The sequence below is a fragment of the Suncus etruscus genome, chromosome 10 (genome assembly GCF_024139225.1).
Source record: "Suncus etruscus isolate mSunEtr1 chromosome 10, mSunEtr1.pri.cur, whole genome shotgun sequence".
Classification (NCBI taxonomy): Eukaryota; Metazoa; Chordata; class Mammalia; order Eulipotyphla; family Soricidae; genus Suncus; species Suncus etruscus.
The window spans coordinates 103174282-103188409 of NC_064857.1; the positions used below are offsets into that span (position 1 = coordinate 103174282).

At 43.7% G+C, this 14128-nt stretch overlaps 1 protein-coding gene across 1 annotated transcript in view; it reads right to left on the reverse strand.

The window, feature by feature from the left end:
* Window positions 1-4040: 4040 nt before the first annotated feature.
* The window catches only part of URGCP (upregulator of cell proliferation), a 48902-nt gene continuing 38814 nt past the window's right edge, over window positions 4041-14128 (reverse strand). Inside the window, exons 4-5 of the mRNA XM_049781862.1 lie at window positions 13511-13549; window positions 4041-7366 (exon numbers count right to left, since the gene is read on the reverse strand). Of these exons, the coding sequence (XP_049637819.1) occupies window positions 4791-7366; window positions 13511-13549 (2615 nt within the window). The 3' untranslated portion in view covers window positions 4041-4790. The remainder of the gene's footprint in view (window positions 7367-13510; window positions 13550-14128) is intronic.

Genomic DNA, 14128 nt, shown 5'->3' on the forward strand with positions numbered 1-14128 from the left:
TTTTTATTTATATCATGTCTTGTTGCAAAATGGGTTTGTTGGTTGACTTGGGAAGGATGTCAAGAGGGTGCATGGGAAATCATACAAGTGCATTGATATTTATTAAGGCAAGGTGGCATCTTAATACATTAATACAAGTAGTTTCACTTCTCAACTAATAGTGGAAAATTCTGAATGGGAATATTTTCTCTGTAATTTTTCATTTGTCAGTGTGTCAGCTACACACTTGGCTTTTCCCTGGACAGGAAACACTTCTCCCCCAGGTTTACAGATCTGAGGAAGAAATCTCAGAAACTCACTTTAGGGTTCCGAATTAGCCTTCTTGTTCAGAGCATGTGCTCATTCCATTATCTGGCTCTGCATGGTATCACAGGTTGGGGATGCATGTTTTCAGAATTGAGTAGGAAAGGGAAAGCCCTGCTTCTTGGTGGACAAAGATGGCTCAGGACTGATCCAGAGAGACATCCTTAGCAGCCACATCCAGGGACAAATAATACACACAAACAACCTACCTTACACCCTAGTGTATGCTGCAGCAATGAGACTCAGTTTTCAGACACTTCATTAGATCTGGACATAAAGACTAAAGGTGCTCTGCCTTCTGCAGTGAGCTCAGGGTAAAGGATAGTAAATAAACCAAAGTAAGGCCGGGACCATGATTGGAGCATTTAAAGCTGGAGGTTCCCTCAAGTGGAATGAGGTGAAGCTGCCATCAGAAGCTTGAAGAAGTACCTTCTAGAATTGGCCGGGATCAAGGACAGGAAACTCTAGGCAGACAATAGCACAGATGAAGTCATGGAGTCCCGGGTATGAGTTTCGAGGGGTGATGGGAGTGGCAAAATGCCAAATCCAGTATGAAGACTACATGATTCTCTCCTCTGTACTTGGCAGTCCACATAAAGCCACATTTGGATGTCATTTTCTTGAAGTTACAGGAAGTCAGAAATTGACCAAAACTTTTTTTTTTTGTCTTATAGAGATATTTACTAGAAGAATTTACATCTGAGGAGACTACAACATTAGGTTTACTTTAGTGCATATTTCTCCATACGGACTTTGCTAGTTATTGTGTTCACGTAATTTTTATTTTGTTTTTGTTTTTTGGCTTTTGGGTCATACCCGGGAGTGCTCAGGGGTTACTCCTGGTTCTACAGTCAGAAATCGCTCCTGGCAGGCAGGCTTAGGGGACCATATGGGATGCCGGGATTTGAACCACTGTCCTTCTGCATGCAAAGCAAACATCCTACCTCCATGCTCTCTCTGCGGCCCCATGTGTTCACATAATTCTAAGGCAGCACTAACCACATGGCGTTACTTGATACTATTACTATAAGTGGTTGTGGCATTAATGAAGAATACTAAACTACAAGATAAATCCTGTTTGGCATGTTAAAATGTCCAAAACCAGGGTAGAAGGCAGGCAGTTTTTTTTAACCCTACCTCACTGGTGTGCAGACTGGAAGACATGCCTCTATGCATTGCTGGTTCCAAGCACAGGCAGACTCCTACCAAACCATTCTTTAAGCACTTACCAAACAAGCATGGGAGGGAACCAGAGCATAAGAGAAATTGGGAGACCTTTCTCAACAGCTATAAAACTAGAGAGAAGCAATTCTGGGATTCGAAAGCAGATACAGGATGAGGTTCCCGCATGTTCAGGCCTGTTACTTCAAGTCCACCCAGGAAAACATTAAGCATTAAGCTTTCAAGCTTAATTATGAACCAAGAATGTAGACATGGTTCACTCTTCAGAGTAACTGAATCATCTGTGTGCAACAGGGTGTCCTTACATTTCCAGTCACTGAGCTGGCTCCAGTCAGTTGCCCAGTAGCCCTATGATGAATGCTGGGGTCTCTCAGACTATAAGACATCTTTTAAAAAAAACTTTAGGTCTGACATAAAAGGATCCTCTGGCTGTGGTCATCCAAGACTGGGTAGAGAAACACTTAGCACAACCTTCAGGACTGTTAGGAAAGTGCTAAGAAAGGCAAAGATTTTATGGAAATTTAAATCACAAGAACAGCTGACTTTAGGAACTGATGGCAAATTTTTCTTTCTTTCTTTCTTTCTTTCTTTTGGGGGGGGCACACATGCTCAGGGGTTACTCCTGCTATGCATTCAAAAATCGCTCCTGGCTCGGGGGACCATATGGGATGCCAGGGATTGAACCCAGGTTCATCTTGGGTCAGTCACATGCAAGGCAAACTCCCTACTGCTGCACTATCGCTTCGGCCCCATGATGGCAAATTTCTAAAGGAGGTTGAGGCAAGCACCAATACTGATTCTTTCTGGAAAAACTATTCAGCAATTTTTCCTGTTCCTGCACCAAAGAGCAATGATGATGACCACTACATAAGTAGTTCCAGAAAGTCCAGGTTGCTCGGTCTTTCAGGGCAGTTTTGTAGGCACAATTGCCTACAAATCTGTTACATCTAAACTAAAGTGCTGAATTTCTTATTTCCTGGCCTTTGGGCCACACCCCACAGAGGCACTCAGGAGTTGCTCCTGAGCTCCAAGGTCAGAAATTACTACTGGCAGGCACTGGGGGACCATGCAGAATGCCAAGGATCAAACACCAGGTTGGCCAAGTGCAAGGCAAACACTCAACCCACTGTGATTTGGCCCCTGACTTTTTAACTGTGATCAAACACAGCATTTCATACATGGTACTCTGCTACTGAGTTGCATCTAGTCTCCATCATCACGAACCTTAGGACAACATGGTTGACTGGCTTCCATTTCAGATTTCTGGAATGGCTTGACTCAATTTTTAAAAGAATTCAGATAATATTCATCAATTCTTCTAGTGCATGTCCTTGGGGCCCAGAAATATCATGGATACATTTTTATACACTAGGGTGCTAGAGGAGAACGTAATTTGCTTCATGGTTTTGATACTTTCATTTGTGATATACCACCTTAATATTTGTGCTACTTAGTGAGTCAAAAAGACATATGGAGGATTACAGTTATCTTTTTGGTTTCAGAAGAGAAAATTTCCCCTAAATTCATTAAAATCAGGCTTTCAAAATTCTTGTACTTTTTTTTTTTTGTCTACTTTTATATGTAAAGAGCCAGGTTTTCTGAACAGAGGGACAATTTTAAGAACAAAAATGGCAGCAAGCAGTGTATTCCTGAACCACACCCCCCCCCCCCCCCAAGAAGACTGCTTTAGGAAGGTTTCCCAGGAATGATAAGGATCACACACATGCAAAAACAAGCAAGGTTCAAAGAACCATATAGAGATTCCCAGAACAAGTGGCAGGGTTGAGGCTGTGTTATGCAGCTCAATTTGAAACTGTCTCTTGATAAATGCTGGTACACATAAAGATTCCAGTTAGAGAAACAGTAAATGAGGAGCCAAACTTCTGGATCAAATTGTAGCAGGTAGACCTTAGATGCCATCAAGGGAGCCTGGTTCCAAAGGCAGAAAATGAGAGGGAAAGTGGGAGAGAGAAGAGGGGAGGGAGAGAGGAGAGGGAGAGAAGGGGAGAGGGGGGGTGGGAGAGGGAGGGAAGGAGAGAGAGAGGGAGAAAGTGTCAAAGGCAAGAAATGGGCAGTGTGTGTGTGTGTGTGTGTGTGTGTGTGTGTGTGTGTGTGTGTGTGTGTGTGTGTGTGTGTAGTGAGAGAGAAAAAAGAGACAGAAGAGACAGTCAGTTGCTTATATGTGAGAGGGAAAATGTGTGTTTGTGTTCCTGTGAATGAGTGATCAGGTACATATGCAGGGAACATACCAAACTTCCTTTTCCTAGTTATAAAAGAATGATAGTTATGAAAAGAGAATCCTGGAGTCACCGCAAAAGTATTTAGTTCAGTTTCCCCAGTAACAGCCAAAAACAAAAACAAAACAAAACAAAACGAAGCTGTGCTTAAAGAGAGGAGAAGAAGATAGCACTTTACGTCACTTCTCTCAGATTCCTCCCATGTAAAGTGTTCAACACTGCACCTTTCCTCAGACACTGCACTCCTCTTTGAGGAAGTCAGGAAATTAAGGCACAGAGGGGACCTGCCCATTTTTTTAGCACTGGTGCATTCATTCATTTCATTCACTCACAAACATTTATTAAGCGCCTACAATGTGCCAGGCCCTGAGGGTACAAAGTTGGGTAACATATAGCCCCTGCCCTCAAGGAGCTCACAGTCTAGGGGAGGGGCAGACACGTGAACAGGGAAATCACAATGTGCAGTGTTGAGTGTGGTGGCAGAGGTGGTGTAAACAAAGTCTGTTGGGCACAACAGCAAGTAGGAAGTCTTCCTGGAATGGAATCAGGGAAGGCAGCACAAATCAGTAATGAACAGAATGCCACAGAAGTGCCTTGACCATCAAGGGCATCACTACACGGACAGGATTGAGTCACAGATGCTGGGTGGGCTCAATGGAGGGAAAGACATGGTTGCTTTCTCAAGACAACTTCCTGACCTTCCATCCTTGAATACCCAGTAGCATCAGATGCGACTGACTCTCCACTCAAGGGTACAAATGGAGAGAAGCCATAACAAAAGGGCAAATCCCAAGGCCCTTGAAAATAATTCAGAAAAAAAAACCAACAACAGTGCTTTGTCTCTTCTCCCTGTCCTGGGGCCTTTATTCACCTGAGAGCATCTCTGAACAGACCTATGAAATCATTTCCTTTCTGAGCACTGTTTAGGAAACTCCAGGTCTTTGCCTCCCCATCTTTCACTATTCTCTCTTCCCATATGGGCTGGAAGTCAACGCCCACACAGGTTCTGGATATAGCTGTGTCGTTAACTTACTCCAAAGAGGGGGCCCACAGCCAGCCTCTCTGCACTTACAGCCGTCGCACCAACTCAATGAGCTGCTGAATGTTTTTGTTCTGATTGGACAGGCCGTTCCTGATGTTTTCTAACAGGCATCTTTTCAATTCAAAAATGGCTTCGCTGTATCCCAGGCTAACCGCGGCCATGGGCGGGATTCCATGCCACAGGCCAGGGATATGCCAGATGTGCTGCTTTTCCGGATCACAAAAAGCCAAATCGGCCAGTGTCCGAATGCCGTCACCCTGTTTTTCCATGTGCACTACAGCTCTGCTCACCTCACTGGCCTGATCCAGGAGCTGCCTCCGCTCTCGTGGCTTGGGACTGAGGTTCTGGTATACAAACTGGTAATTGGGCATGTGCCCTGTTTTTTCCAACCTCAGAAACGCATGCAGAATGGCAGGTGGAATGTCCCTTGTTTCAGCTAGACTGACCACAGTGACACTACTTAGTGCCATGATCAAAGTGGCCAGAGAAGCTTCCAGCTCAAACCTCTCCCCAGCTGTGGGCAGGGCCCCACTTATCAAGCCCCCTGAATCTATCACCAGGATATGGTCACAGCCCAGGTCCTGGCTAAAGGCCTCAGTCACCATGATAAGTTGCATGAAGGCCCCTCGAGGGCTGCAGACCCTGCCTGTGGCAAATCGCAGCCCAAACATGGTATTGAGAAGAGTGGACTTCCCTGTGCCTGGCACGCCCAGTGCAGACAGGACCACCAGCCGTGACCTTCTCTCCAGGCGTACATGTAACTCCTTCAGGAGCCCCGTAACCCAACGTATGGGGGTGCTTAAAGTACTCCCATCTACCAGCTCCAGGGGCAGGCCCTTTAGCAACAGCTCCAAGGCCAAGCCTGGGAAGTGGGCAAACCGCCTCTGGCATGCAGGCAACTTTCCTGCCTCCACAAGGCAACTTTCTGCCTCGTAAAACTGTCCCATTTCTCGCACAAAGTGTTCCACTCCCAGGGACTCAGGCCAGAGCGGCTCGATCAAGTCTACGGTTGCACAATGCTTGGGTCTCAGGGTCAGAAAGGTCTCCGGAGGCTGCCTGGCCCTTGGCTGAGCTATCCGAGCTAGGCCCCACTCCAGCCACCTGAGGAAGTATTGCTTTTCGCCTGCAGAAGGGCTGCTGATACCATTGATGAATTCCTGCACCCCCCAACTAGGATCGTGGCTATTCTGCTGCGTTCGAAGTTCTAATAACCGATGCCTCAACTCAGTCCTATACTTGTCAGGAGAGTCTCCTGTCCACGGGACCTGACAGAGCTCCTTCTCCACCTGGGCCACCTTTCTCCAGCAGTCCCCCTGCAGCCTGAGTTCATCCCTTTTGTACGTGTCCGCATCTTTGATTTTCCGGGTGATCCGCTCCATGCGGTCTTTCGCCTGCTGACAGTCCTCACAGTCCTCATCGACTTTCAGCCCCAGCTTTCGGGCGGCATTGGCCATATCTTCTACGGACACCCGCCTGCAGGGGGACCGGGCCACATGGGTTACAATGGAGCGGACCCTCCGCACGAAGCCTGCATTGTCTGTGCTGCTCACTTTCACGAGAACATGCGAGTGATCCATTTTCAACACAGGGATCAACTTGTTTAGGAATCGCAGGTTCGTGTTGCGTTTCCCGCGGTAGGGACTGAGGATGAAGTAGTATTTTGTGGCAGTTCCTTTCATGGAGTACAGAAGTTTGTATTCCTTCTTACTGATGTTGTCCGTCAAGATGAACACTGCCGAGGATATTTCTGTCAAGAGCTTAAACTGCAGCCAGTGAGACCCAATGTCCCCTCGAAGATTGAGAAAGGCCATGGGCTCAAGGAAAATGTCTAAATCTTCCCGACCACTGGGAAGAAACCAGGTCATCTCTACCAGCCCGTCTGCAATCTCCCGAGGGTTGGTGCCCAGATTCAGATCTCGATGCCAGAAGCAGTCTCGCTGCTTATGGGCTGGGCTGAGGATGGTGTTGAGAAGCTGGGATTTGGAATTGCTGCTGACCTCCATGCGCACAAAGGAGAAAGTGGGCAGTCTGGCCAGGACCATACTGTCCTCTCTGAAACTGCCGAGCCCTCGGGGTGGCTGGGCCCACCATGTCCGCATGATGCCTCTCAGAGCCCACAAAAGAAATATGTGGTAATGGTTTTCTGAGTCAGGCAGAACAAGAGGGAGTGCAAACTGGCAGAGAGACATCTTCAAGATGATTTCTTGCTGCAGAAAACTATCTGATGAAAGCAGAAGGGCACACAAGAGGTCCAAGGGGTTCACTGGTGTGTCCGGAGTGGGCAGCTCAGAGAACGAGTAGATGTCGGCAGAAATGTCATCACCCGTGTCCCAGTAGATAATCTCCTCTTCTATCTGAGTCTCCTTCTCCGCAGGCCTGGCATCTGGAGGCAGGTCCAGCACCATCGTGGTGTTCCTGGCTTCAGCATTGAGGGCCTGCAGCTTCCTGAGGAAATTCCAGGGCAAGTCTTTGGGAACCTGAGGAGCCCAGTTCTTCATACTGTCACTGCTGATCTGCAGCGCATCCTGGAGGCTGAGTTTCTGGACCTGGTATGTCTCTAATCCCAAAAGTGACAGTATTTCTTGCAGTCTGCTCCTCTCCACTGTGGAAACAAAGTGAAATAAGTAGACAACCAAAATCTAGTGCCCAAGTTAGCAGCCAGGAAAGCCCAGATAATGGGGTGACTGCTTCATTCCAAAAGGAGAAATGTGAAGAAACTGAGGCCAAGACCAAACACCAGGGACATTAATATCAAAGAAAAGGGGCCAGTGTACAGCAGGTAGGGTTGAAGAAGTTAAAAGATTTTACATAAATAAACATCTGACTTATCATCAAACCTAGCACCATGGAGAGAGGCAGGGCCAACATCCTATAGAAAAGAGGAAGGCTATGGTGGTGGGTAGGAGATTGGAGCTACTGGCAAAGGGAAGGTCACACTGGTGGTGGGATTGGTATTTGAACATTTAGTGCCTTAAGGGACTGTGTTATGAGCAACCTGGTAAATTACAATGTTATAATAATTAAAAAACAAACAAAATGGCAATAAATTCTCTAAAATCAAACAGGAGGGCTGGAGCCATAGTACAAAGGGCAAGGCATTTCTCTTATATACAGCCAACTTGGGTTCAAGCTTCAGCACACATTATGGTCCCCTGAGCATCATCAGGAGAAGTAACTCATGAGTATTGCCAAGTGTGGTCCCCCTCAAAAAAACAAAACAAAACAAACAAAATACAACTGAAAGAAGAATGTGGTGTCCCAGATAATTGCTCTATGTAAGCAACAGAAATGAAGTTGGTGACCTTTCAGTGGTCACTGGGCTCGAGAAGGGAAGGATAAAGTGAAAAGAGGCAGTGAGCCCTACAAACAGGGGCTCAACAGTGTGATCTATGAAATAGCATGAAATCAAGAGTCTCTATCACCACTATACCTCCAAGTCTTCAGCTCCCCCAAAGCATAAAGCATAAAGCTTAGCTGGGAAAAAAGGGATCAAGGGGTAGCAGAATGGACAAAGAGTTTATATTATCAGTGAGACCCTGACAAAACCCTTCCCACACTCAACTTCAGGATAAGAGTTGAACTACAGATGGTAGAACTGAAGTCTCAAAAAAGCAAGTCCGGGGTTGGAGCAATAGCATAGTGGGTAGGGCATTTGCCTTGTAAGCAACAGGCCCAGGTTCAATCCCCAGCATCCCATATGGTCCCTATAAACCTGCCAGGAGTAATATCTGAGCACAGTCAGGAATAATCGCTGAGTGCTACTGGGTATGGCCCAAAAATTAAAAAGAAAATTCAAGTACTTTGGAATCAACTTATACAAAAAAAAAGAAAATAAAAACCTAAAAATTACTACAAGAAACATAAAGAAATGGAAATATAGATCTGAAGGACAAAGACCATACTTTGCAAAGCACTGGTCCCTATAAACCTGCCAGGAGTAATATCTGAGCACAGTCAGGAATAATCGCTGAGTGCTACTGGGTATGGCCCAAAAATTAAAAAGAAAATTCAAGTACTTTGGAATCAACTTATACAAAAAAAAGAAAATAAAAACCTAAAAATTACTACAAGAAACATAAAGAAATGGAAATATAGATCTGAAGGACAAAGACCATACTTTGCAAAGCACTATGCAGTTTCAATAAATTCTCATGATAATATCTAAAAAGGAGCCAGATAGTATAGCAGGTAGGGTGCTCTCCTTGCACACAGCCAACCTGATCTCAATATCAAGCACCATATACGATCCCCCAAGCCCAGAAGTAGTCCGTGAGTATTGGCTAAGACAAAACAATAAACAATACCTAAAACACTTTTGAGAGCTATGGGTTAAAGGCTATTAAAATTTATATGCAGTAATAACCATTTCTAAGTAGCCAAAGCTATACTAGGAAAAAAGATGATGAAAAGATTTTTCTTTTCCAACTTTAAGTTACACTATAATGCGATAGTAATCAAGATAGTGTAGTATTGAAATTCAGAGTTTCAGACTTGTGGAATATAACTGAGAACCCAAAGACAGATCCTCAGGCACATGGTCAGCTAGCTATCTTCAACGAAGTAGTAGAGAGTATAAAATGGAGCAAGGAAAGTATTTTCAATACAAAGTGTTGGAAAACTGGTCAGTCACTTTTTAAAAAATGAATCCAGACCCATAATGCACATGCACAAAAGTCAATTCAAAATGGATCAAAGACCTAAATCTATAAATTTTATTACAGGAAACATAGAAAAAGCCTTCATGACATTGGCTTGAGGCACCTTCAAAGACTCATTGCCACAGACCAAGAAAACCTGCGACACAGTAAAAGAAGCAACGGCTAGAATCACAAGACAATCCACTGACTGGAAGAAAATATTCGCCTCCCACTCCTCTAACAAAAGATACATAATACATTTGAAACTGACAAAAACCCCATCAAAAAAATAGGAAGAGGGGCCGAAGCAATAGTTCAGTGGGTGGGGTGCATACAGCTAACCCAGGTTTGATCCCAGGAAAAACAACCCCTGAGTACTGCCATATAAGGCCTAGCCCCCCAAAAAAGGAAAGAGATGAACAGAAATTTCCTGTAAACAAGGCAAACGATAGACAATAAATTTATGAAAAAGTGTTAATCACTAATTATCAGAGAAATGCAAATCAAAGTAAGACATATCACCTCACACTATTTTTAAGTGAGGAAGTGGGAGAAAGGTACCTTCCTTTACTGCTTGTGAAAATGTTGGCTGGCTCAACCTCTTTGGAAAATAATTTGGACATTACCTGAAATATCTAGGACTTAGGGGCCAGAGCAATAGCGCAGCGGTAAGGCGTTTGCCTCACACATGGCCTATCTAGGAGGAACCTTGGTTCGATCCCCAGCGTCTCAAATGGTCCCCCAAGCCAGGAGCGATTTCTGAGCGCATGGCCAGGAATAACCCAAGTGTCACTGGGTGTGGCCCAAAAACCAAAAAAAAAAAAAGAAAAAAAGATCTGGGACTTAGCTTCCATATGGCCTAGTATTCCCACATCTTTGCACCTACCCTAAAACACTATTTTGAGAAGACTTATATCACTGCAGCAATACTCTCCATAGCCAAAATCTGAAAACAATGCAAGTGCCCTAGAACAAACAGGTGACTGGATAAAAAAAATTCCATGGAGTGGAGTAAGGTCAGTCTTGTATGTGGCTGTTTGATACCTGGTGTCCCATATGGTCCCCAAGTCCCACCAGGAGTGATCCCTGAGGAAAGACAGGCATTGGCCCTGAGCATAACACACACATACATACAAAGAAACTGTGGTATATGTGTGTGTGTGTGTGTGTGTGTGTGTGTGGATTCGTCACCCTAAATTAAGATGTCGTATAAGTTCCTCCATCTTAAGAGATCAGCCATTTTATATACGTTGGCTGACCTCTCAGTCACCCCCTCCCCCTCCTCTCTCTCTGGAGTGGAACTTTGTGCAAGCAGACAGGATGAAGTGACTCCTCAGTTACTTCCAGTCATGCCTTAAAATTTCCCAATCGTGTTTTGTGCCTTTAATTCAATCTAAAAGCAAGAGGGAACTGGAGGTCTCACAGTTCCCAAGAATATGTGAACAATATATCTTCCAGGTGAATCTAGCCAATCATTGTAAGAGTGTAAGAAAATTGTGAGTTGTGGGTTTTTCTTAACTATACGTAGAAAGGAAATGGAAACTCATTATCTGAGGTCAGGGTCACTTTCCTCTTAAAGGGGATGGCCCTGGCTGGTCAGTTTAAGGATTCAACATTTGCTTGACTTGTGATTTGTTCATAATAAAATATTTTAATACAAAGCTCATTGCTTTGTGTGATATTTCAAGTACCAGACCCTAATATATATGACATATACATACACATATACATAAATACACACACAAAATGGAATACTACTACTCAGGTCTAAGAAAAGATGAAATAATATAATTTGCCATTACATGTCTATACCTAGAGGGTATTCAGGTGAGAGAAGTTAGTCAAAGGGAGAGGGAAAGAAACAGAATACCCTATATGTGGATATAAAGAAGCACAGTAAGGGGAAAATGAAAAATAGAAGTGGAGAGCTGGTCTACAAAACTGAGATTGAGCAGAGAGGGGTATTTGTTGTGGCAGAAGGAAGAGTAAGGTGAGCTGAATGGGGAGTTCGTGGGGCACTGATGTAAGTGTTGGGTGTGGTATTGAAACAATGCATGCACAAAACTGTTAAACAGTTTTGTAAATCATGAGACCTCAATAAAATTTGAAGACAAAAATAATTCTACCAACTAGTAAGCCCAAATGTAAATGGACAGAGTGAGCAACTTTGTGCTTGGGTGCAAAATGTGGGGCCTATTCTCTAAGGTATTTCTATTCTGCTGGCTGGAAGAGTACCACCAGTACCACCAGGTAAAATTTTCCAGAAGAGCAGCTGGGAAATTTTCTATTTAACAGGAAAAAAATTATATATGTACGTAAGTTGAAGGATTTTTTGGGGGGGAAGAGCATACCCAACTGTACTCAGGGGTCATGCCTGGCAGTGCTCAGGGAACTTTATGGTATCAGAGATTGAACCTGCGTTGGCTGCATGCATGGTAAGTATCTTACCTGCTGTACTAGTTCGCTGGCCTCAAGTTGGAAAACTTTTAAAGAAAATAGTATAGAGTGTCAGAAATCAAACTTAAACAACTATTTTACAGAACTGAGACCAACAATAAAAATTATCACGAGGTGGGTGAGGGGCCTCCTAACTAGTGTATAGAGCGTCTGGGAACCATTCTGAAAATTTCAACCAGGAACTGGCAATATAGTACATCTCAGATCCTGGGGTACTGAGGATACCTGGATGGCCTCCTCTCTACTACAGGGTCACCAGAGCTACACCCAGCAGTGCTATGTGAGGTAGGAAGTCAAGTGTTTATATATATGCACTTGTGTGTAGTAAAAGGAGCAACACAAGGGGATCACTCAGGGCCATCTAGAATGCTGATATAGATATAGATATATAGATATAGATATAGATATATAGATATAGGGAAATAGTCTAGAACCAAAAGTATCCTGGGGTATGGGATCTCAAGTCAGAAATGACCATCACAAATTAGTGTTTCTTCTGAGGTGGAATGGATTGCAATTTGCCACTGGGTCTTTCATCCTGAGTCACTAAAATAGCTGCAACAAGGACTTTTTCCTCCTGGGAAACTATATAGCACAGGGAAAATTATGAAAATGTCCAAAATTAGGATTAAGAAAAAATGGTGTGATGAAAAACCTTGGAGTGTTCTAGGAAGGCTGCCCACTTCTTTATCCAGCCAGCTTTGAACACTTGCTAGAGTGCCTATTTTCCTTTACTTAATAAAATCTGCCACCATTGTGCCCTGCATCTCCCAAGAAAATTATTTTGGGGGGAGGAAAACCAGAGAATAAATAACATAACACAGACCCTTCTGCCAGTAGCCACTGAACAATAAGGTTTGACACATAAGTAAGGCATGTACTCAAGTCCTTTGAATGTTTTCCAGCACTAAAATAATTTTTGGTGTGTGTGTGTTTGGGGTGTGTGTTGAGTAGTGTGTGTGTTGAGTAGTGTGTGTGTGTGTTGAGTGTGTGAGTGTGTGTGTGTGTGTGTGTGTTGAGTGTGTGTGGTGTTGAGTAGTGTCTTGTAAAGTCCAAAGGAAAAAACCACTGCAAGCAAACCTATTTAAGTAGGCACTCTAATTGTTTAGCATTTCTTTGGACCAGAGCAATAGTGAAATAGGTAGGACACTTGCCTTTCAAATGCCTGACTTAGGTTCAATTGACAGTACCCTATATGGTGCCCTAGCCTACCAGGAATGATCTCTGAGTACAGGGCCAGGCAGAAATGAACTCTGAGCACCTCCAGGTATAACCACAAAACAAAACAAAACAAAACAAAAAAATTGATTTGAATTTATTAAAAGGTAGAAGATTTCAAGAAATGTGATATGGTAATACGATGTATGCTTAGTATGTTTAAAGTCCTGTACTCAATCCCAGAACTGCAATAAGTTATAAACAAATAAAATATAATATTCATGAGTTCTACATGTGAAGATATTGAGGGGGGCTGGCCAGACAAATGATAAGAGCCACTAAGGGGACCTATTTTCCAGTAGTATTAATAGTCACAGCCAAAGATTTAATGAACTAGTGGTGATTCTGAAGCTGACAAGTGTGAATGGTATCAGCCAAAGATGTCCTTCGAAAGAACAGGAAGCTACAGCCCAGAGGAGAGACAAACTGCATACCTGTTGGAAAGTCGCTGTCCTGAGCCTCATTAGTTCCATCTAAAGGGAGGAAAGTAAAAAGAAACATCAATCAAATCACATAGTATGGGTTAGTGTGAATCAAAGTCAAATATAAGAGCCATTTCTTTTTTTTCTTTTTTTTAATTTTAAACTTTATTTATTGATTGATTGGTTTGGGGGCCACACCCAGCAGTGCTCAGGGTTTACTTCTGGCTCTGCACTCAGAAAACGCCCCTGGCAAGCTGAGTGACCATATGGGATGCTGCGAATTGAACTGGGTCCCTCCTGGGTCGGCTGCATGCAAGGCAAACACCCTACTGCTGTGCTATCTCTCCAGCCCCAAGAGTCCTTTCTTTTTTTTTTTTTTTTTTTTTTTTTATGGGAAATGTTAGACTTTATTCGTTGGCCCCCAGATGCACCAACAATATCTTTTTCTTTTTTTTTTTAAATACATTTTAAAGTTTTTATTAGAACAGTGATTTACTAAGCTAAATTTCCAACTACTGTTTCACTTTACACATCCCCCTTTTTTGATTTTCAGCCACACCTAAAGGTGCTCAGGGGCTACTTGAGGTGCTACACTCAGGAATCTCTCCTGGCAGTGTTGGGTGTATGTGT